The 21,438-nt window shown below is 47.7% G+C and overlaps 1 protein-coding gene across 3 annotated transcripts in view; it reads left to right on the forward strand.

The window, feature by feature from the left end:
- Positions 1–21,438, forward strand: part of MMS19 (MMS19 homolog, cytosolic iron-sulfur assembly component) — a 138,837-nt gene that overhangs the window by 84,332 nt on the left and 33,067 nt on the right. For all 3 annotated transcript variants that reach the window (XM_063962338.1, XM_063962340.1, XM_063962341.1), the window contains 12 exons: positions 216–290; positions 7,040–7,117; positions 7,209–7,347; positions 7,451–7,605; positions 9,330–9,405; positions 10,049–10,174; positions 10,758–10,839; positions 11,275–11,372; positions 11,954–12,109; positions 13,072–13,221; positions 20,364–20,463; positions 20,606–20,708. In XM_063962338.1, the coding sequence (XP_063818408.1) occupies positions 216–290; positions 7,040–7,117; positions 7,209–7,347; positions 7,451–7,605; positions 9,330–9,405; positions 10,049–10,174; positions 10,758–10,839; positions 11,275–11,372; positions 11,954–12,109; positions 13,072–13,221; positions 20,364–20,463; positions 20,606–20,708 (1,338 nt within the window). The remainder of the gene's footprint in view (positions 1–215; positions 291–7,039; positions 7,118–7,208; positions 7,348–7,450; positions 7,606–9,329; positions 9,406–10,048; positions 10,175–10,757; positions 10,840–11,274; positions 11,373–11,953; positions 12,110–13,071; positions 13,222–20,363; positions 20,464–20,605; positions 20,709–21,438) is intronic.

Below are 21,438 nucleotides of genomic sequence, written 5' to 3' on the forward strand. Positions count from 1 at the left end.
TCTCATGCCGGGTAAATACTGGCTGCTTTTACTTGTAGGGAACAAATACTGGGCAGCTTTCTCTTTACACCAGAATTCAGAGCCGAACCCTCCAAGTGCTAAATCTGCCTCCCCCCACCATGTTGTGCAACATGGTTTGGCCAGGGTGCAAATTTCAGCCTTTGTTTGTCTTTGCTTGTAACGCTACATGACGTTCTCTGTTCTTTGTCTTGCAGTTCCTGCTTCCGCTGCTGATTGAGAAAATGGATTCCGATGTACAAAGTGCCAAACTGGACTCATTGCAAACCTTGGTGAGAAGACTCCTTATTATCTACTATTATCGTGTTGGGTTCACTGCTTGGACATATAAACCATTATCATTATTTATTATAAGCCAGCGTTTTATGTAGTTCTGTATAGTCAAAGGCGAGCTGACGTTCAGTTACAGAAGCAGGAAGTGAATATATGTGACTCTGTGCGTAGGTGGGTGTTTGAAATCATGACGCAGAATAAACCTGTGGTCCTAATTCAGACCTGATCGCTCCTCTGTAGGGCTGCAATCAGATAGCCGCCGCCCATAGAGAGTGGAAACCCGCCCCGTGCAAGTGTGCAAATGCATGTGTACGCAGTGCAAAAACTTCGCCAGACAGCGGACATCTGCAAATCTGTTTGCAACTCACTCATCATCGAATGGTTTTTCCAGTCTGTGCATAGCCCAGGACTAACTCATACAGTGCGGTAGAATCAGGCTGTTCGGGGCCGGAACTGACGTCACACACCCTCATTGAAAACGCTTGGGAACGCCTGCGGTTTCTCTGACACTCCCAGAAAATGTCCAGTTACCACCTCCAAGCGCCGGCTTCCTGTCAATCACCCTGCGTACGTCTAGCGATCTAAATTTTTGCACCATTCTGTCGCTGTTTGGGCTCGCAACTGCGCATTGCGGTACAGATGCATGCGCAGTCATTTGATAATCGGCCGCTGTGTGGTTTTGCACACCCACGATCAGGTCTGGATTAGGCCCTGTGTTTGCTGCCAGCCTGTGACTGGGAAGAGATGGCGTAGTGAGGTTTGTGTGTTGCTTGATTAGATCGTAGACCTAAAAAGGGCTGATCATCAGGCTGCAGAGTGCTTGGGAGGTGTGTGATGTCACTGGCTGTAAAGTTATAATTTAAAGGCTGTAAAGTGGAATTTATAACACGTCATGTCCGTAGAAAATACATCTAAAAACATGAGCATAACATGAATTACTGTTTAGGGACTTTTTAGTCGTTTTCGGATACCGACCACCGGTCTCCCAGCCACAACCCCTTTAAAGTACTTGTTTAAGAATAAGAAGTATGTTTAGCTCAATTGTCATGATTTGCTTTATTTCTCTAACGTCCTAGTGGATGCTGGGGACTCCGTCAGGACCATGGGGAATAGCGGGCTCCGCAGGAGACAGGGCACATCTAAAAAAGCTTTTAGGTCACATGGTGCGTACTGGCTCCTCCCCCTATGACCCTCCTCCAAGCCTCAGTTAGGTTTTTGTGCCCGTCCGAGAGGGTGCAATCTAGGTGGCTCTCTTAAAGAGCTAGTTAGAAAAGTTTTTTTTTTTAGGTTTCTAATCAGTGTCTCCTGCTGGCGACAGGAGCACTGCAACGAGGGACTTAGGGGAGAGACTTGCAACTCACCTGCCTGCAGGAGGATTGAAGTCTTAGGCTACTGGACACTGAGCTCCAGAGGGAGTCGGAACACAGGTCAGCCTGGGGTTCGTCCCGGAGCCGCGCCGCCGATCCCCCTTACAGACGCTGAAGAACGGCAGAACGGAGGTCCGGAAACAGGCGGCAGAAGACTTCAGTCTTCATAGAGGTAGCGCACAGCACTGCAGCTGTGCGCCATTGTTGCTACACGGCTCACGGATCTCGGTCACGGAGGGTGCAGGGCGCTGCTGGGGGCGCCCTGGGCAGCAATATAGAGTACCTTAGAGGCAAATAAATACATCACATATAGCCATTAAGGCTATATGTATGTATTTAACCCAGGCCAGTTTATTAGAAAAACCGGGAGAAAAGCCCGCCGGAAAAGGGGCGGAGCTTATTCTCCTCAGCACTCGGCGCCATTTTCCTGCACGGCTCCGCTGGTGAGGAAGGCTCCCACGACTCTCCCCTGCACTGCACTACAGAAACAGGGTAACAAAGAGAGGGGGGGCATAAATTGGCGATATAAATATATATTGAGAGCGCATATATAAAAACAACACCTTCTAGGGTTGTTATATACTGTATAGCGCTTTTGGTGTGTGCTGGCAAACTCTCCCTCTGTCTCCCCAAAGGGCTAGGAGGGTCCTGTCTTCAATAGAGCATTCACTGTGTGGCTGCTGTGTGTGTCGGTACGTGTGTGTCGACATGTATGAGGACGAAGATGGTGTGGAGGCAGAGCAATTGCCGATGATGGTAATGTCACCCCCTAGGGAGTCGACACCGGAATGGATGGCTTTGGTTATGGAATTACGTGATAATGTCAGCACATTACAAAAGTCAGTTGACGAAATGAGACGCCCGGCAAACCAGTTAGTACCGGTTCAGGCATCTCAGACACCGTCAGGGGCTGTAAAACGTCCCTTACCTCAGTCAGTCGACACGGGTACCGACACAGATGAATCTAGTGTCGACGGTGAGGAAGTAAACGTATTTTCCAATAGGGCCACACGTTATATGATCACGGCAATGAAGGAGGCTTTGCAGCTCTCTGATACTACTGGTACCTCAAAAAGGGGTATTATGTGGGGGGTGAAAAAACTACCTGTATTTTTCCCAGAATCAGAGGAATTGAATGATGTGTGTGATGAAGCGTGGGTTACCCCCGATAGAAAAATGCTAATTTCAAAGAAGTTGTTGGCATTATACCCTTTCCCACCAGAGGTTAGGGCGCGCTGGGAATCACCCCCTAAGGTGGATAAGGCGCTCACACGTTTATCAAAGCAAGTGGCGTTGCCGTCTCCTGATACGGCCGCCCTCAAGGATCCAGCAGATAGGAGGCTGGAAACTACACTGAAGAGTATATACACACATACGGGTGTTATACTGCGACCGGCAATAGCCTCAGCCTGGATGTGCAGTGCTGGGGTAGTGTGGTTGGATTCTCTGACTGAAAATATTGAGACCCTGGATAGGGACAGTATTTTATTGACTCTAGAGCAATTAAAGGATGCTTTTCTTTATATGCGAGATGCTCAGAGGGATGTTTGTACTCTAGCATCAAGAGTAAGCGCGATGTCCATATCTGCTAGAAGAAGTTTATGGACGCGACAGTGGTCAGGTGATGCGGATTCCAAGAGGCATATGGAAGTATTGCCATATAAAGGAGAGGAATTGTTTGGGGTCGGTCTTTCGGACCTGGTGACCACGGCAACTGCCGGCAAATCCACCTTTTTACCTCAGACCCCTTCACAACAGAAAAAGACACCGTCTTTTCAGCCGCAGTCCTTTCGCTCCTATAAAAAGCGACCAAAAGGACAGTCTTATCTGCCGAGAGGCAGAGGAAAGGGTAAGAAAGGGCAGCACGCAGCCCCTGCCCAGGAACAGAAGCCCGCCCCGGCTTCTACAAAGCCATCAGCATGACGCTGGGGCTTTACAAGCGGACCCAGGAACGGTGGGGGGTCGACTCAAGATTTTCAGCAATCAATGGGCTCACTCACAAGTGGACCCGTGGGTCCTGCAGATAATATCTCAGGGTTACATGCTGGAGTTCGAAAGGTTTCCCCCTCGCCGGTTCCTAAAGTCTGCTTTACCAACGTCTCCCTCAGAAAGGACGTCGGTTTTGGAAGCCATTCACAAGCTGTATTCTCAGCAGGTGATAGTCAAGGTACCCCTCCTACAACAGGGAAAGGGGTATTATTCCACACTATTTGTGGTACCGAAGCCGGACGGTTCGGTAAGACCTATTCTAAATCTGAAATCCTTGAACCTGTACATACAGAAATTCAAGTTCAAAATGGAGTCACTCAGAGCAGTGATAGCGAATCTGGAAGACGGGGACTTCATGGTGTCCCTGGACATAAAGGATGCTTATCTGCATGTCCCAATTTACCCCTCACACCAAGGGTATCTCAGGTTCGTGATACAAGACTGTCATTATCAGTTTCAAACGATGCCGTTTGGTTTGTCTACGGCCCCTCGGGTCTTTACCAAGGTAATGACCGAAATGATGGTTCTTCTACGAAGAAAAGGCGTATTAATTATCCCTTACTTGGACGATCTCCTGATAAGGGCAAAGTCCAGAGAACAGCTGGAAGTCGGTGTAGCACTAACCCAGGTAGTGCTCCAGCAACACGGGTGGATTCTGAATCTTCCAAAATCTCAATTGACCCCGACAACTCGTCTGCTGTTCCTGGGAATGATTCTGGACACGGTTCAGAAAAAGGTGTTTCTCCCGGAGGAAAAAGCAAGGGAGTTATCCGAACTTGTCAGGAACCTCCTAAAACCAGGAACGGTGTCAGTACATCAATGCACAAGAGTCCTGGGAAAGATGGTGGCTTCGTACGAAGCGATTCCATTCGGCAGATTCCATGCACGGACATTTCAGTGGGATCTGCTGGACAAATGGTCCGGATCGCATCTGCACATGCATCAGCGGATAGCACTGTCACCAAGAACAAGGTTGTCTCTCCTGTGGTGGCTGCAGACTGCCCATCTGTTAGTGGGCCGCAGATTCGGCATACAGGACTGGGTCCTGGTGACTACGGATGCCAGCCTACGAGGTTGGGGAGCAGTCACAAAGGGAAGAAATTTCCAGGGCGTGTGGTCAAGCCTGGAGACGTCTCTTCACATAAATATACTGGAGCTAAGAGCGATCTACAATGCTCTAAGTCTGGCAAAACCGCTGCTTCAGGGTCAGCCGGTGTTGATCCAGTCCGACAACATCACGGCAGTCGCCCACGTAAACCGACAAGGCGGCACGAGAAGCAGGAGTGCAATGGCAGAAGCGGCAAGGATTCTGCGCTGGGCGGAGAATCATGTCATAGCACTGTCAGCAGTGTTCATCCCGGGAGTGGACAACTGGGAAGCAGATTTCCTCAGCAGACACGACCTTCACCCGGGAGAGTGGGGACTTCATCCAGAAGTTTTCCACATGATTGTGAACCGTTGGGAAAAACCAAAGGTAGACATGATGGCGTCTCGCCTCAACATAAATTTTGGACAGGTATTGCGCCAGGTCAAGAGACCCTCAGGCAATAGCTGTGGACGCTCTGGTAACACCGTGGGTGTACCAATCAGTGTATGTGTTCCCTCCTCTGCCTCTCATACCAAAGGTGCTGAGAATTATACGGAAAAGAGGAGTAAGAACGATACTGGTGGCTCCGGACTGGCCAAGGAGAACTTGGTATCCGGAACTTCAAGAGATGCTCACGGAGGATCCGTGGCCTCTACCTCTGAGAAGGGATCTGCTTCAGCAGGGACCTTGTATGTTCCAAGACTTACCGCGTCTGCGTTTGACGGCATGGCGGTTGAACGCCGGATTCTAAAAGAAAAGGGCATTCCAGAGGAAGTTATTCCTACCTTGATTAAGGCTAGGAAGGAAGTGACTGTACAACATTATCACCGCATTTGGCGAAAATATGTTGCGTGGTGTGAGGCCAAGAAGGCTCCAACGGAAGAATTTCAATTGGGTCGATTCTTACATTTCCTGCAAGCAGGATTGTCTATGGGCCTAAAATTGGGGTCTATTAAAGTTCAAATTTCGGCCTTATCAATTTTCTTCCAGAAGGAATTGGCGTCAGTGCCTGAAGTACAAACTTTTGTCAAAGGTGTACTACATATACAACCCCCAATAGTGCCTCCAGTGGCACCGTGGGATTTGAACGTGGTTCTAAATTTTCTCAAATCTCATTGGTTTGAGCCGTTAAAATCGGTAGAATTAAAATACCTTACATGGAAGGTAACCATGCTGTTGGCCCTGGCTTCTGCCAGGAGAGTTTCAGAGTTGGCAGCTTTGTCATACAAGAGCCCATATCTGATATTCCATTCGGACAGGGCAGAATTGAGGACGCGTCCTCAATTTCTCCCTAAGGTGGTTTCGGCATTTCACTTAAACCAGCCTATTGTGGTGCCTGCGGCTACTAGCGACTTGGAGGACTCCAAGTTACTGGACGTTGTCAGAGCATTAAAAATATATATTTCAAGGACAGCTGGAGTCAGAAAAACTGACTCGTTGTTTACATTGTATGCACCCAACAAGATGGGTGCTCCTGCGTCTAAACAGACGATTGCACGTTGGATCTGTAGCACAATCCAACTTGCACATTCTGTGGCAGGCGTGCCACAGCCTAAATCTGTAAAGGCCCACTCCACAAGGAAGGTGGGCTCATCTTGGGCGGCTGCCCGAGGAGTCTCGGCATTACAACTTTGCCGAGCAGCTACGTGGTCAGGGGAGAACACGTTTGTAAAATTTTACAAATTTGATACTCTGGCTACAGAGGACCTGGAGTTTTCTCATTCGGTGCTGCAGAGTCATCCGCACTCTCCCGCCCGTTTGGGAGCTTTGGTATAATCCCCATGGTCCTGACGGAGTCCCCAGCATCCACTAGGACGTTAGAGAAAATAAGAATTTACTTACCGATAATTCTATTTCTCATAGTCCGTAGTGGATGCTGGGCGCCCATCCCAAGTGCGGATTGTCTGCAATACTTGTACATAGTTATTGTTACAAAAATCGGGTTATTATTGTTGTGAGCCATCTTTTTAGAGGCTACTTCGTTTTGTTATCATACTGTTAACTGGGTTCAGATCACAAGTTGTATGGTGTGATTGGTGTGGCTGGTATGAGTCTTACCCGGGATTCAAGATCCTTCCTTATTGTGTACGCTCGTCCGGGCACAGTACCTAACTGAGGCTTGGAGGAGGGTCATAGGGGGAGGAGCCAGTACGCACCATGTGACCTAAAAGCTTTTTTAGATGTGCCCTGTCTCCTGCGGAGCCCGCTATTCCCCATGGTCCTGACGGAGTCCCCAGCATCCACTACGGACTATGAGAAATAGAATTATCGGTAAGTAAATTCTTATTATTTGACCTATTTACAGAGTGCCGCATGTGCAGTATATGAACAGAAGGAGCTGAAGGAGTTCCTGCAGGGCCTCTGGTCTTCTCTCCGCAGAGAGGTACCCCCCTCTGTTACAGTGAACTCGTGTCCATTAGATTGGTAAGGGCATTTCCCAGGGGTTGGCACTAACCATGTCTCCTGTATCTCAGGCGTTCCAGACAGCAAGCGAGAAGATTGAAGCTGAAGGCCTGGCTGCCCTCCGGGCTCTCTCGGCCTCTCTGTCCCGCTCCGTCTTAGGTCCGGACTCTGAGGATTTACTGGACACCTTTCTAAACAATATTTTGCAAGGTAGCTGCACTGGGAGCTGGTGATGTACAGTCAGGAGTGATTGTGTAGTTGTTACCCTGCTATATAACCAACACTCTTACCCACAAGCTCCGTCTTTTCCTAGACTGCAAACATCACCTGTGCGAGCCGGATATGAAATTAGTGTGGCCCAGCGCTAAACTGCTGCAGGCTGCCGCTGGTGCCTCCCCCAGGGCGTGTCTGAAGGTGACCGCCAGCGTCCTCCCGCTGTTGCTGGAGCAGTACAACCAGCACACGCAGGTAAGAGGCCCCGGGCTTGTAACACAACCAAACTGGGATTTCACTTTTTTTTCTGCCTTTTACATTTTTTATGAAAAAGCTTTATTTGCCATCAAAGTCCAGGCGACGTCACAGAAAATGTAAAAACAAATAATCAGTTTTTCACTTTAATGTGAATATTGTGAACCCTACAGCCACTTCATTAATATAGTAACGGTTACATGAATAATTACAGAGCATACACCACCATTGCCGCTCTTATTACATATGAGTGCCGTTGAAATGCTTCGGAGAAGCCGGAACAATTCTGATCACTGTTTGAGGCTGGTTATATTGCTTGATGCACAATAACATAAAACAGAATAAATGATTGGATTTAAAGTACAGATTTATTTTACAATTATAAAACAATAATATTCAGGCGCACCAATTTATGAACCAATATTAGGTGAAAAGGGAGAGTAAAGTTAATGCAGCTACTAGGCTAGGGCTGATCCATATAAATCAGAACCTGGGTACATGGGCTAATTGCAAAAGGAGAGTCCCGCATAAAGTACAGATGTGACATAAAAAATTGGAGCGACTAAAAGGCCACAAAAGGTCGTTTGGAGGTCACATCATCGTGCTCTGGGGTCTATTCATGAAACAGTGAAAAGTGCAGAGAAGTGAGCCTGTGGAGAAGTTGACCATGGTAACCAATCATTGTTGAGATAACATTTATAAAATTATACGCAACAGCTGATTGGTTGTACAACTTCTCCACTGGCTCACTTCTCCACACTTTTCACTGCTTCATGAATAGACCCCTCTGTCTCCATTAACTCAGACTAGTTGGTGATCACAGGGGTTAGCCCAGCTTCTGTTCCTTTTATGTGTTTATATTTACCATTTTCAGGAGTTTATATCCTAAGCTGAGGAGTCTCTAATCCTAACTATGCTTACTCATACTGCCTACCTGTGATACAATCATTCACCTTCTGTGTCCTTGTGCTACCCTGAGTTCCAAAGAAGATCACTGCATAAGTGAGATCTCTTATGCAGTGCTGGATCATAGGGAGCCTTCCAATCCTAGCAGGAGACGCAGCAGGGCTTACCCAGGCACAGTGCTTACATCCATCTCGGAACCCACATGGACCCTTTCTAGTCATTCTGTAGAACTGTCTAGTGATCGATGGCCTTCAGGGCTCACCCTTCACAATGCAAGCACGCCCCTTCTACTGTCTTGTTAAATCTTGGAGTGTTTTGGACAAGTCTGCATTGGACCCATCCTTGGACAGATGGATGGGGATAGATCTGGACATCCATGGACAGATGGATAGATCCAGACAAATGGTCATGCTTTGCTACGTTTCAGGGCTCTAGATCTTTTTTTTTTTCGGGTGTTTTCCCTGTTCCTTAAGGCCTCCATGCTTTTTCTGGCTCCACACTGTGCAACATAGGGAATCCTTTCCCCAGAACTAATTTCTAGAGGGTAGCCCCTTTCCCCCTTCCCAACCAGCTCCCACATGACCATCTAATGCTGCATGAGCTTGATAGGGACTGGACAGTAGTTTATTTATATCCCGTGCCCTGCTTACGAAGGGTTACATACAACCATCATGTGTTTTAATGGCTAATATATCAAATACCAATTCTCATTGACCTTTGGTTACTCGCAGCCCCTTGTGCTTCTATCAATGACTCCTAGTCTAGCTACCAGAAGTAGTGGCCTATTTATGACCGTTCTTCATTCTGTTTAATCTCAGAGCAGCCATCGTAGGACAATCCTAGAGATGACCTTAGGGTTCCTGAAGCTGCAGAGCCGCTGGCTGCAGGAAGAAGGTAATTTGTGCTGTTGGTGGTGTACCCCAGAGTATACCTCTGCCAGACTTTGTGGGAGCAGACTGCATCTATTTAATGCTTTAAATGTGGAATCCGTGGTAGCTATGAGGAGTGCAAAACGCACTGAAATCTGGGGCAAATGGAAGTAAGGGTGGGAGGAGCTTGTGCATTCACACCCCCTCCCATCTCTATCATTCGTGGATGGAGATGGGTTTATTTGCATATCTTATCCATTGTCAACACACAAACAGCTGAAAGGGGGGCTTGGTGGAGAAAACTAGCAAAACAAATAAACCTAAAGGGAGGAATTAAGTTATGGGCAGGACTTACCCCGTGGCTGTACAGTGTTATACAATGAGCAGACTGTTTTCTCACCCGGTAAAATCTGCGTCTAACGCATGGTAACACATAGATTCTGGGTAAGCCCAGAGAACCCTACTAATGTATGCTATAAATGTTTGTATGGAAGCGCATATTGATAAACAGATGGGTCACGCAGTATCTATTGTTAGTGGCATATATAGTCTGCTGCGGTTATTTTAGTAGTCCAAGTTCAAGGCTTAGAATTTATTGTTTTAGTTCTGTTAACATTAAAGATTTTCTTTTTTAACCGTAGGTGTGTGTATGTTGTTCTCTTCTGCAGATGCAAACGGCCTGGGTAGCTTCCGGGAAGCCCTGTGCAGTATGGTGTTCTCAGCAATAACCGATCCCAGTGCACAGCTCCACCTAGTGGCGGTGAAGGCTATGACCGTGCTGGGCACACTCCAAGGTTTTTAACCCTTTAATTGTGTCTAATTACGTATGAATTTATGAAGAATTTGTATTGTAGGAAACAGTTGAAGTGGGTGGAGATTGCTCTTACCCAAGTTTTAAATTGATAAGGTTTATACTTCTTTACGACTAACCGTGCAGATTTGTGACTTCATCAGTAGCTGATTCTCTCCTGCAGAACAGTCTCAACAGTTTTTTGTAATTTACAGTCAAAAATGGCTCAGTACAAAGTAACTGTAAAACGTTTCTCAGAACGACAGTGTCCCAACTCCTGAGATTTGTATTTCCCTGTTTAATATCTATTTTTAAATAAAAACATACACACTATAATTCAATAAAGCAGTGCTCCCTCTTTGGTGGTGTATTCATTATTCATTGGGTTTATCTCATCTGTTTTTTTCACAACTTAAATCAAAATGCAGCTGTCGCCATGAGTGTATGTAATAAAATCTAAAGTCAGTCCAGTGTCCCCTAGTGGATGAAAGAGAAAGTAGTTATTATCTCTGCTTTATTACCATTACTTAGTGTTACGCATCTTTCTCTCTCACTGTTACCAGCCCAATAATTGTTCTCTCTGACAGGTTTCTTGTCGTCAGATGACATTGGTCTAGTTGCTGATCACCTGACTCGGCTCATCCTAGAGGAAGCGGATTCCCAAAGCTGGTATTCCCATCTTTACTGTTACTATGTAGAGGGCAGGGCTGCAGTTGTGAACTGTGGCATTAAAGACATTTACGTGTCCGACAAAAGGGGTGTTTGTGGGAAATTGAAGGTAATGGAATCTGTAGAGCTGCGGTATTCAACATATGGCCCACCAGCTGCAGTTGCTGTGGGACTATACGTCCCAGCATGCTCTGCCACCGTTTTAGTATGCCCCAATCGCAAAACAATGCAGGGCATGCTGAGATGTGTAGTTCCACAGCAGCTGGAGGGCCACATGTTGAATGCCCTGATGTAGATCATTAAGTTTTGCTACTGTGTTTTGGTTTATTGGTGTAATTGTAAATGGGATTTTTATTCAATTAGAGTTTAAGTCTATCTAACTGGAAGCCGGAAACCGCGTTACAGGGCTGGCTGACTGTGCTTTGTTTGTTGCAGCCAGGCCGCAGTCGAAGCCTCTGGAACGTTAGCCAGAATCCACCCCGCTGTGTTTATTAGTAGGATGGTGCCTCAGCTCTGTTCAAGGCTACAGACGGGTAAGTCGCGATTTGCAGCAAATGACTTACCTCTGCCTCTCCCAGATGTAGGGTTGAGAGGGGAGAGAGTATCCGTTTTACATCCCCTGCATGTTGGATTTTCAGTCCAAATCTTGGAGGACTGGAGGATACGCTGCGTTATCCTAACACCACGTCTTAAATGAATGAAATGGTGAAAAGATTCAGGAGCTTCTGCACCCTACAGACGGCATGTCAGCATTGAGTATTGTTGGGCAAAGTGGTGCTTTTGTATCGGGATGAGCATGAGGCCATGGCAGGGCCATACTGGACATTTAACAGTTCTGGTAAATGCCAGAAGAGCCGATTGGCTGGTCCGGATGCCTAAAACCCTGACCGAGCAGTGCCGCCTCCTGGCACTCTATTCAGCCGGCATGCAAAGAGACCAGGCATGCCACTGTGTTACATGGCCATGCTTCTATGATGTGCGGTGCGCACTTAAAATGCCATGGGCGATTAGGGGCTCCTGTCCATCACTGGCCCTTGGCAAAATAGGGGCATGGTTGCTGGGTTGCAAAGTATTTTTTATAGTTACGTGAAAGGTGTGTGTGTGTTTCTTACAGAGCCCGTGGAAGGTACTGCCAGCGCCGGGAGTAATGTCCGAGAATATTCCGTACGGCAGCGCTGTCTAGAAGCCTTGGCGGCAGTGTCTACGCATCACAGTATTGTTAGAGAAACTGTGCCTATACTATTGAACTACATGAGAAAAGCGCAAAAAGGTACATTCACAATGAGCGAGCGTTGTCACCACGGGTACATTTTAGTTACAGAGATTACTTTTTAATCCCCCAACATGGTATAAGTGAGGCTGGTGTCACAGTTGTGTTTTCTGCTGTTTATAAATAATTTTTAAATTCTAGAAGCAATTTTCATGAGCGTTTATTACCCTGCAGCTTTCTTCAGGTGCAACACTGTAGATCACGCATCCTAATTACACAACTGTGATGTTTTCTGTTCCATCCTTGTGTCCTCATCTGATCCGTACACTGTATTTAGAGGACAATGCAATCAGCAGAACATTTAAAAAAAACATTAATGTGTAAATTACATATTTTAAAAGTCCATCTTTTTTGTGATTAGGGAACCGAGATATTTACTGTGGGGTTTTTTTTGTTTTGTTTTTCTCCTTCATCCACTGGGGGCCACTGGAGTGCAGATACAATGGGGATATAGTAGGCAGTAACTGGGAGCTGGCACTTTAAATTTATAACCATGTGACTAGCTCCTCCCCTACTATGTCCCCCCTCCAAGCTAGTCTTTAATTTGTGCCCAAGGGAGCTGGTCGCTCTTGGGACTTCTCCTGAAGATTTTATTATTTTTTATTCTTTTATTTACACTCCACAGACTGGCAGCTCTGCCTCTGCCAGTCTGCACCGCGAGAGCTGCCGGCTGGGTCCCATCGCAGCTGCGTGCGGCTTGGGCTGGATCCCCGGCTGAAGGAGACGCTGGCGATGGCCGGACACCGCTGCGTTTAGCGGTTTACTCTACGAACATAATATTAAACCATCCCGGAGCTGGTATTGCAGACAGTCGTTATTTTTAATCTTTTCATTTAATTTTGAAGCATTTTTTTAATTGTCTAATATTGCAGCCCGGCCATAGTAGCAGATGTCATATAGGTTGTACGTTTTATATCCAGGAATCTAATGTGTTGTTTTTATCTTGTTTATTTACACACAAGGGGAAACGGGTGCTGACGACGTGGTGGCTGTGTGCCGGAGCCTATATCACGTGGCCTTACAGTGCCAGGAGCACAGGAAGTCCCTGTGTTTCTATCAGCAGACTGTGGTGCCCGCTCTGCTGTCCCTGACTGTGCAGGCTGCCACACAAGGTGATGTACTGCAATGCTAACATTTGTGTTTGTGGCATAAGCGCATGTTACGTGACTGGCTGGACGAGATAGCGGATCATACAGAGTTACCAGAAATTTACATTTAGTGTTATTTGGAGTTTAGCATTAATGTTAAATCTGTTGTCTTAGTTACCTGTGATGTGTAGATAGACTTATCCTCCAGTGTGGAACCTTTCCATTGATATAAGCAATAGTGTACACCGAGACTTATGTTCTTTACTAGAGTGTTGAAGTCTGCTCTTTTTGTGCTTCCAATGGGATCCGCTCTCTAGGTCGACCACTATTGGTCGACAGTAACTAGGTCGACATGGTGTCAAGCTCGACAGGGTCTCTAGGTCGACAGGTCAAAAGGTCGACATGAGTTTTTCAAATTTTTACTTTTTTTTTTTTTTTTTTTACTTTTTCATACTTAACGATCCACGCGGACTACGATTGGGAATAGTAACCCGAGACACCTTGCCCGAAGCAAAGTGAGCCATGCGAGGGGACACTGTGCACTAATTGGGGTTCCCGGTCACTGTACGGAGAAAACTACACCAATTTTTTTTTTTTCTCTGACGTCCTAGTGGATGCTGGGAACTCCTTAAGGACCATGGGGAATAGACGGGCTCCGCAGGAGACTGGGCACTCTAAAAGAAAGATTAGGTACTATCTGGTGTGCACTGGCTCCTCCCTCTATGCCCCTCCTCCAGACCTCAGTTAGATTTCTGTGCCCGGCCGAGCTGGATGCACACTAGGGGCTCTCCTGAGCTCCTAGAAAGAAAGTATATGTTAGGTTTTTTATTTTACAGTGAGACCTGCTGGCAACAGGCTCACTGCAACGAGGGACTAAGGGGAGAAGAAGCGAACCTACCTGCTTGCTCGCTAGCTTGGGCTTCTTAGGCTACTGGACACAATTAGCTCCAGAGGGATCGACCGCAGGACCCGTCCTTGGTGTTCGTTCCCAGAGCCGCGCCGCCGTCCCCCTTACAGAGCCAGAAGCATGAAGATGGTCCGGAAAATCGGCGGCAGAAGACTTCAGTCTTCACCAAGGTAGCGCACAGCACTGCAGCTGTGCGCCATTGCTCCTCATACACACTTCACACTCCGGTCACTGAGGGTGCAGGGCGCTGGGGGGGGCGCCCTGAGCAGCAATAAAAACACCTTGGCTGGCAAAATAATCACAATATATAGCCCCAGAGGCTATATATGTGATAATTACCCCTGCCAGAATCCATAAAAAAGCGGGAGAAAAGTCCGCGAAAAAGGGGCGGAGCTATCTCCCTCGGCACACTGGCGTCATTTTCTCTTCACAGTGTAGCTGGAAGACAGCTCCCCAGGCTCTCCCCTGTAGTTTTCAGGCTCAAAGGGTTAAAAAGAGAGGGGGGGCACTAAATTTAGGCGCAATATTGTTTATACAAGCATCTATTGGGGAAAATTCACTCAGTGATAGTGTTTATCCCTACATTATATAGCGCTCTGGTGTGTGCTGGCATACTCTCTCTCTGTCTCCCCAAAGGGCTGTGTGGGGTCCTGTCCTCAGTCAGAGCATTCCCTGTGTGTGTGCGGTGTGTCGGTACGGCTGTGTCGATATGTTTGATGAGGAGGCTTATGTGGAGGCGGAGCAGATGCCGATAAATGGGATGTCGCCCCCTGTGGGCCGACACCAGAGTGGATGGATAGGTGGAAGGTATTAACCGACAGTGTTAACTCCTTATATAAAAGGCTGGATGACGTAACAGCTATGGGACAGCCGGCTTCTCAGCCCGCGCCTGCCCAGGCGTCTCAAAGGCCATCAGGGGCTCAAAAACGCCCGCTCCCTCAGATGGCAGACACAGATGTCGACACGGAGTCTGACTCCAGTGTCGACGAGGTTGAGACATATACACAATCCACTAGGAACATCCGTTACATGATCCCGGCAATAAAAAATGTGTTACACATTTCTGACATTAACCCAAGTACCACTAAAAAAGGGTTTTATGTTTGGGGAGAAAAAGCAGGCAGTGTTTTGTTCCCCCATCAAATGAGTGAATGAAGTGTGAAAAAGCGTGGGTTCCCCCGATAAGAAACTGGTAATTTCTAAAAAGTTACTGATGGCGTACCTTTTCCCACCAGAGGATAAGTTACGCTGGGAGATATCCCCTAGGGTGGATAAGGCGCTCACACGTTTGTCAAAAAAGGTGGCACTGCCGTCTTAGGATACGGCCACTTTGAAGGTACCTGCTGATAAAAAGCAGGAGGCTATCCTGAAGTCTGTATTTACACACTCAGGTACTAGACTGAGACCTGCAGATAGTGCTGCTGCAGCGTGGTCTGTAACCCTGTCAAACAGGGATACTATTTTGCGAACATAAGACGTCGTCTTATATATGAGGGATGCACAGAGGGATATTTTGCCGGCTGGCATCCAGAATTAATGCAATATCCATTCTGTCAGGAGGGTATTAGAGACCCGACACTGGACAGGTGATGCTGACTTTAAAAGGCACATAGAGCCTTATAAGGGTGAGGAATTGTTTGGGGATTGTCTCTGGGACCTCGTATCCACAGCAACAGCTGGGAAGAAACATTTTTTTACCTCAGGTTTCCTCACAGCCTAAGAAAGCACTGTATTATCAGGTACAGTCCTTTCGGCTTCAGAAAAGCAAGCGGGTCAAAGGCGCTTCCTTTCTGCACAGGGAAGAGGGAAAAAGCTGCACCAGTCAGCCAGTTCCCAGAATCAAAATTCTTCCCCCGCTTCCTCTGAGTCCACCGCATGACGCTGGGGCTCCACAGGTGTAGCCAGGTACGGTGGGGGGCCGCCTCAAAAATGTCAGCGATCAGTGGGCTCGCTCACAGGTGGATCCCTGGATCCTTCAAGTAGTATCTCAGGGGTACAGGCTGGAATTCGAGGCGTCTCCCCCCGCCGTTTCCTCAAATCTGCCTTGCCGACAACTCCCTCAGGCAGGGAGGCTGTGCTAGAGGCAATTCACAAGCTGTATTCCCAGCAGGTGATAGTCAAGGTGCCTCTACTTCAACAAGGACGGGGTTACTATTCCACACTGTTTGTGGTACCGAAACCGGACGGTTCGGCGAGACCCATTTTAAATTTGAAGTCCTTGAACACATACATAAAAAAATTCAAGTTCAAGATGGAATCGCTCAGGGCGGTTATTGCAAGCCTGGAGGAGGGGGATTACATGGTATCCCTGGACATCAAGGATGCTTACCTACATGTCCCCATTTACCATCCTCACCAGGAGTACCTCAGATTTGTGGTACAGGATTGCCATTACCAATTCCAAACACTGCCGTTTGGACTGTCCACGGCACCGAGGGTCTTTACCAAGATAATGGCAGAAATGATGATACTCCTTCCAAAAAACGGGAGTTTTTAATTATCCCGTACTTGGACGATCTCCTTATAAAGGCGAGGTCCATGGAGCAGTTGTTGGTCGGAGTAGCACTATCTCGGGAAGTGCTACAACAGCACGGATGGATTCTATACATTCCAAAGTCACAGCTGGTTCCTACCACACGCCTGCTGTTCCTGGGGATGGTTCTGGACACAGAACAGAAAAAAGTGTTTCTCCCGCAGGAGAAAGCCAAGGAGCTGTCATCTCTAGTCAGAGACCTCCTGAAACCAAAACAGGTATCGGTGCATCACTGCACGCGGATCCTGGGAAAGATGGTAGCTTCCTACGAAGCAATTCCATTCGGCAGGTTCCATGCAAGAACCTTTCAGTGGGACCTCTTGGACAAGTGGTCGGAATCGCATCTTCAGATGCATCGGCTGATAACCCTGTCTCCAAGGACCAGGGTATCTCTACTGTGGTGGCTGCAGAGTGCTCATCTTCAAGAGGGCTGCAGATTCGGCATACAGGACTGGGTCCTGGTAACCACGGATGCCAGCCTTCGAGGCTGGGGGGCAGTCACACAGGGAAGAAATTTCCAAGGACCTTGGTCAAGTCAGGAGTCGTCCCTACACATAAATATTCTGGAACTGAGGGCCATTTACAATGCCCTAAGTCTGGCAAGGCCTCTGCTTCAAAACCAGCCGGTACTGATCCAATCAGACAACATCACGGCAGTCGCCCATGTAAACCGACAGGGCGGCACAAGAAGCAGGATGGCGATGGCAGAAGCCACAAGGATTCTCCGATGGGCGGAAAATCACGTCTTAGCACTGTCAGCAGTGTTCATTCCGGGAGTGGACAACTGGGAAGCAGACTTCCTCAGCAGACACGACCGACACCCGGGAGAGTGGGGACTTCATCCAGAAGTCTTCCAACTGTTGGTGAACCACAGGTGGACATGATGGCGTCCCGCCTAAACAAAAAACTAGATATTGCGCCAGGTCAAGGGACCCTCAGGCAATAGCTGTGGGCGCTCTAGTGACACCGTGGGTGTACCAGTCGGTTTATGTATTCCCTCCTTTGCCTCTCATACCAAAGGTACTGAGAATAATAAGAAAACGAGGAGTAAGAACGATACTCGTGGTTCCGGATGGGCCAAGAAGAGCTTGGTACCCAGAACTTCAAGAAATAATATCAGAGGACCCATGGCCTCTACCGCTCAGACAGGATCTGCTACAGCAGGGGCCCTGTCTGTTCCAAGACTTACCGCGGCTGCGTTTGACGGCATGGCGGTTGAATTCCGGATCCTAAAGCAAAAGGGCATTCCGGAGGAAGTCATTCCTACGCTGATAAAAGCCAGGAAAGAAGTAACCGCAAACCATTATCATCGTATTTGGCGAAAATATGTTGCGTGGTGTGAGGCCAGGAAGGCCCCAACAGAGGAATTTCAGCTGGGTCGTTTTCTGCACTTCCTACAGTCAGGAGTGACTATGGGCCTAAATTTGGGTTCCATTAAGGTCCAGATTTCGGCTCTGTCGATTTTCTTCCAGAAAGAACTGGCTTCACTGCCTGGAGTTCAGACATTTGTAAAGGGAGTGCTACATATTCAGCCCCTTTTTTGTGCCTTCTGTGGCACCTTGGGATCTCAACGTGGTGTTGAGTTTCTTAAAATCACTTTGGTTTGAGCCACTTAAAACTGTGGATCTGAAATATCTCACGTGGAAAGTGGTCATGTTATTGGCCTTGGCTTCGGCCAGGCGTGTGTCAGAATTGGCGGCTTTGTCATGTAAAAGCCCTTATCTGATTTTCCATATGGATAGGGCAGAATTGAGGACTCGTCCCCAGTTTCTCCCTAAGGTGGTATCAGCTTTTCACTTGAACCAACCTATTGTAGTGCCTGCGGCTACTAGGGACTTGGAAGATTCCAAGTTACTGGACGTAGTCGGGGCCTTAAAAATTTATATTTCCAGGACGGCTGGAGTCAGGAAAACTGACTCGTTTTTTATCCTGTAGGCACCCAACAAAATAGGTGCTCCTGCTTCTAAGCAGACTATTGCTCGCTGAATTTGTAGCACAATTCAGCTGGAGCATTCTGCGGCTGGATTGCCGCATCCTAAATCAGTATCAGCCCATTCCACGAGGAAAGTGGGCTCATCTTGGGCGGCTGCCCGAGGGGTCTCGGCTTTACAACTTTGCCGAGCTGCAACTTGGTCAGGGGCAAACACATTTGCTAAATTCTACAAATTTGATACCCTGGCTGAGGAGGACCTTGGCTGAGTCATCCGCACTCTCCCGCCCGTTTGGGAGCTTTGGTATAATCCCCATGGTCCTTACGGAGTTCCCAGCATCCACTAGGACGTCAGAGAAAATAAGATTTTACTCACCGGTAAATCTATTTCTCGTAGTCCGTAGTGGATGCTGGGCGCCCATCCCAAGTGCGGATTGTCTGCAATACTTGTATATAGTTATTGCCTAACTAAAGGGTTATTGTTGAGCCATCTGTTGAGAGGCTGAGTTATATTTCATACTGTTAACTGGGTATAGTATCACGAGTTATACGGTGTGATTGGTGTGGCTGGTATGAGTCTTACCCGGGATTCAAAATCCTTCCTTATTGTGTCAGCTCTTCCGGGCACAGTATCCTAACTGAGGTCTGGAGGAGGGGCATAGAGGGAGGAGCCAGTGCACACCAGATAGTACCTAATCTTTCTTTTAGAGTGCCCAGTCTCCTGCGGAGCCCGTCTATTCCCCATGGTCCTTACGGAGTTCCCAGCATCCACTACGGACTACGAGAAATAGATTTACCGGTGAGTAAAATCTTATTTTAACTCGTGTCGCCCTAGGGACCCTGTCGCCCTAGCGACCCTGTCGACCTACGTACTGTCGACCCTATGAACCACACCCGCTATGGAAACCTAAGCTTGACTCCTTACACAGCAATTCCTTGTCTCTGGATGGGAGGGGCCAAATAAATCAGGTGGGGCTAAGTGTAAGGAAGCCCAGGGTATGATTGAAAGGACAGAGATTTGCAGCACACTCGGGTTAATGTTCCCATGTAACTGATGCCTTTGCAGGAGTGACAAAGGAATAATAAGTTGAAAGGGGTGTGGTTCATAGGGTCGACTTAGCCCCGCCTCCTGCACCTGATTTATTTGGACCCTCCCATCCAGAGACAATGAATTGCTGTGTAAGGGGTCAAGCTTAGGTTTCCATAGCACACAATAACTTTTGTAAACTGTGTTAGAAAAGAAAAGCCAGAATCTAATTGGCTGCAATGTACAACACTTTCCTGTTCTTATCAATGTCTCCCAGCAAGTAAAGGTCCTCATACACTACTGCGCCATCTCTGAGGGGAGAAGTCGCATACATCTCCCTTGAACTGCACGGCAGGATCGCATATGATACATCGTGTGCAGTCCTTTTGCGTACGATGTATCGTATGTGATCCCAGCCAAGGCCAAGTGTGCAGCCTTTGCGATCTACAGGCTCTGATCCGATGAGCATGGGACCGCGCATTGTATCGGATTCACATGTGATTTGCCACTTTTCATCAGATTTCTCGGGCCGAGGCATCTGAATTGGATGAAAAGGGCCCAAATCGCACTAGTGTATGGGCACCTTAACAGTGCCACTCTGGCACTACGGTCCGTGTAATATACTGTTGTTGTGGCGGTGCATGCATTGTTAATATGTGGAATTGTGTAGCATTTCTCGGTGTGTACACTTTTTATTCCTTAATAGTTTATTTTGTAGTCATTTGAGTTTTGGGTATGCCGAGAGTACACTGATGGTCTCCTCTCTCAGACAGGGGGACACTAGCAGAAAATCACGTCCTTCTTAATGAGCATGTTCTTACTGCCATGGTACCAGTAATCAGCGCGGCCACCACTCATCTCAGCCCGGAGTGAGTACTGCTGATGCATCCTATGTTACATTACCTGCATATAACCTTATACAAAGCTGCTATTTATACACAGGCTGCCGCATGGATCTCTGAGCTGATGTGCTCACGACGTAACTCACTGTTCTCTCCTGCTCCCCCTCAGGTTGGCATCTTCCAGTGTCTCCCAGATTGTAGACTTGTTTCTGGATGGGGACATTTCCATCCTTTCTGAAAACAGTCTCTCTTGCAAGTTCCACCCGTTTCAGGTAACAGTGACAGTACTGTACGCAGCTGTACACAGTCTTTGTGTGTCATTTATACAGCCGGCTCCAGGGGCTCGAATACTGGAACATGGCTATTGGGATGTGGGTATCTGGGACTAGAGTGCTATTGGGATGTGGGTATCTAGGGGTAGGGTGCTATTGTGATGTAGGTATCTGGGACTAGGGTGCTATTGATATGTGGGTATCTAGGGGTAGGGTGCTATTGTGATGTAGGTATCTGGGACTAGGGTGCTATTGTGATGTAGGTATCTGGGACTAGGGTGCTATTGATATGTGGGTATCTAGGGGTAGGGTGCTATTGGGGTGTGGGTATCTAGGGGTAGGGTGCTATTGGGATGTAGGTATCTGGGACTTAGGGTGCTATTGATATGTGGGTATCTAGGGGTAGGGTGCTATTGGGGTGTGGGTATCTAGGGGTAGGGTGCTATTGGGGTGTTGGTATCTAGGGGTAGGGTGCTATTGTGATGTAGGTATCTGGGACTAGGGTGCTATTGATATGTGGGTATCTAGGGGTAGGGTGCTATTGTGATGTAGGTATCTGGGACTAGGGTGCTATTAGGGTGTGGGTATCTAGGGGTAGGGTGCTATTGTGATGTAGGTATCTGGGACTAGGGTGCTATTGGGGTGTGGGTATCTAGGGGTAGGGTGCTATTGTGATGTAGGTATCTGGGACTAGGGTGCTATTGGGGTGTGGGTATCTAAGGGTAGGGTG

Source organism: Pseudophryne corroboree, chromosome 3 (genome assembly GCF_028390025.1).
Source record: "Pseudophryne corroboree isolate aPseCor3 chromosome 3, aPseCor3.hap2, whole genome shotgun sequence".
In the NCBI taxonomy this organism is placed as follows: domain Eukaryota; kingdom Metazoa; phylum Chordata; class Amphibia; order Anura; family Myobatrachidae; genus Pseudophryne; species Pseudophryne corroboree.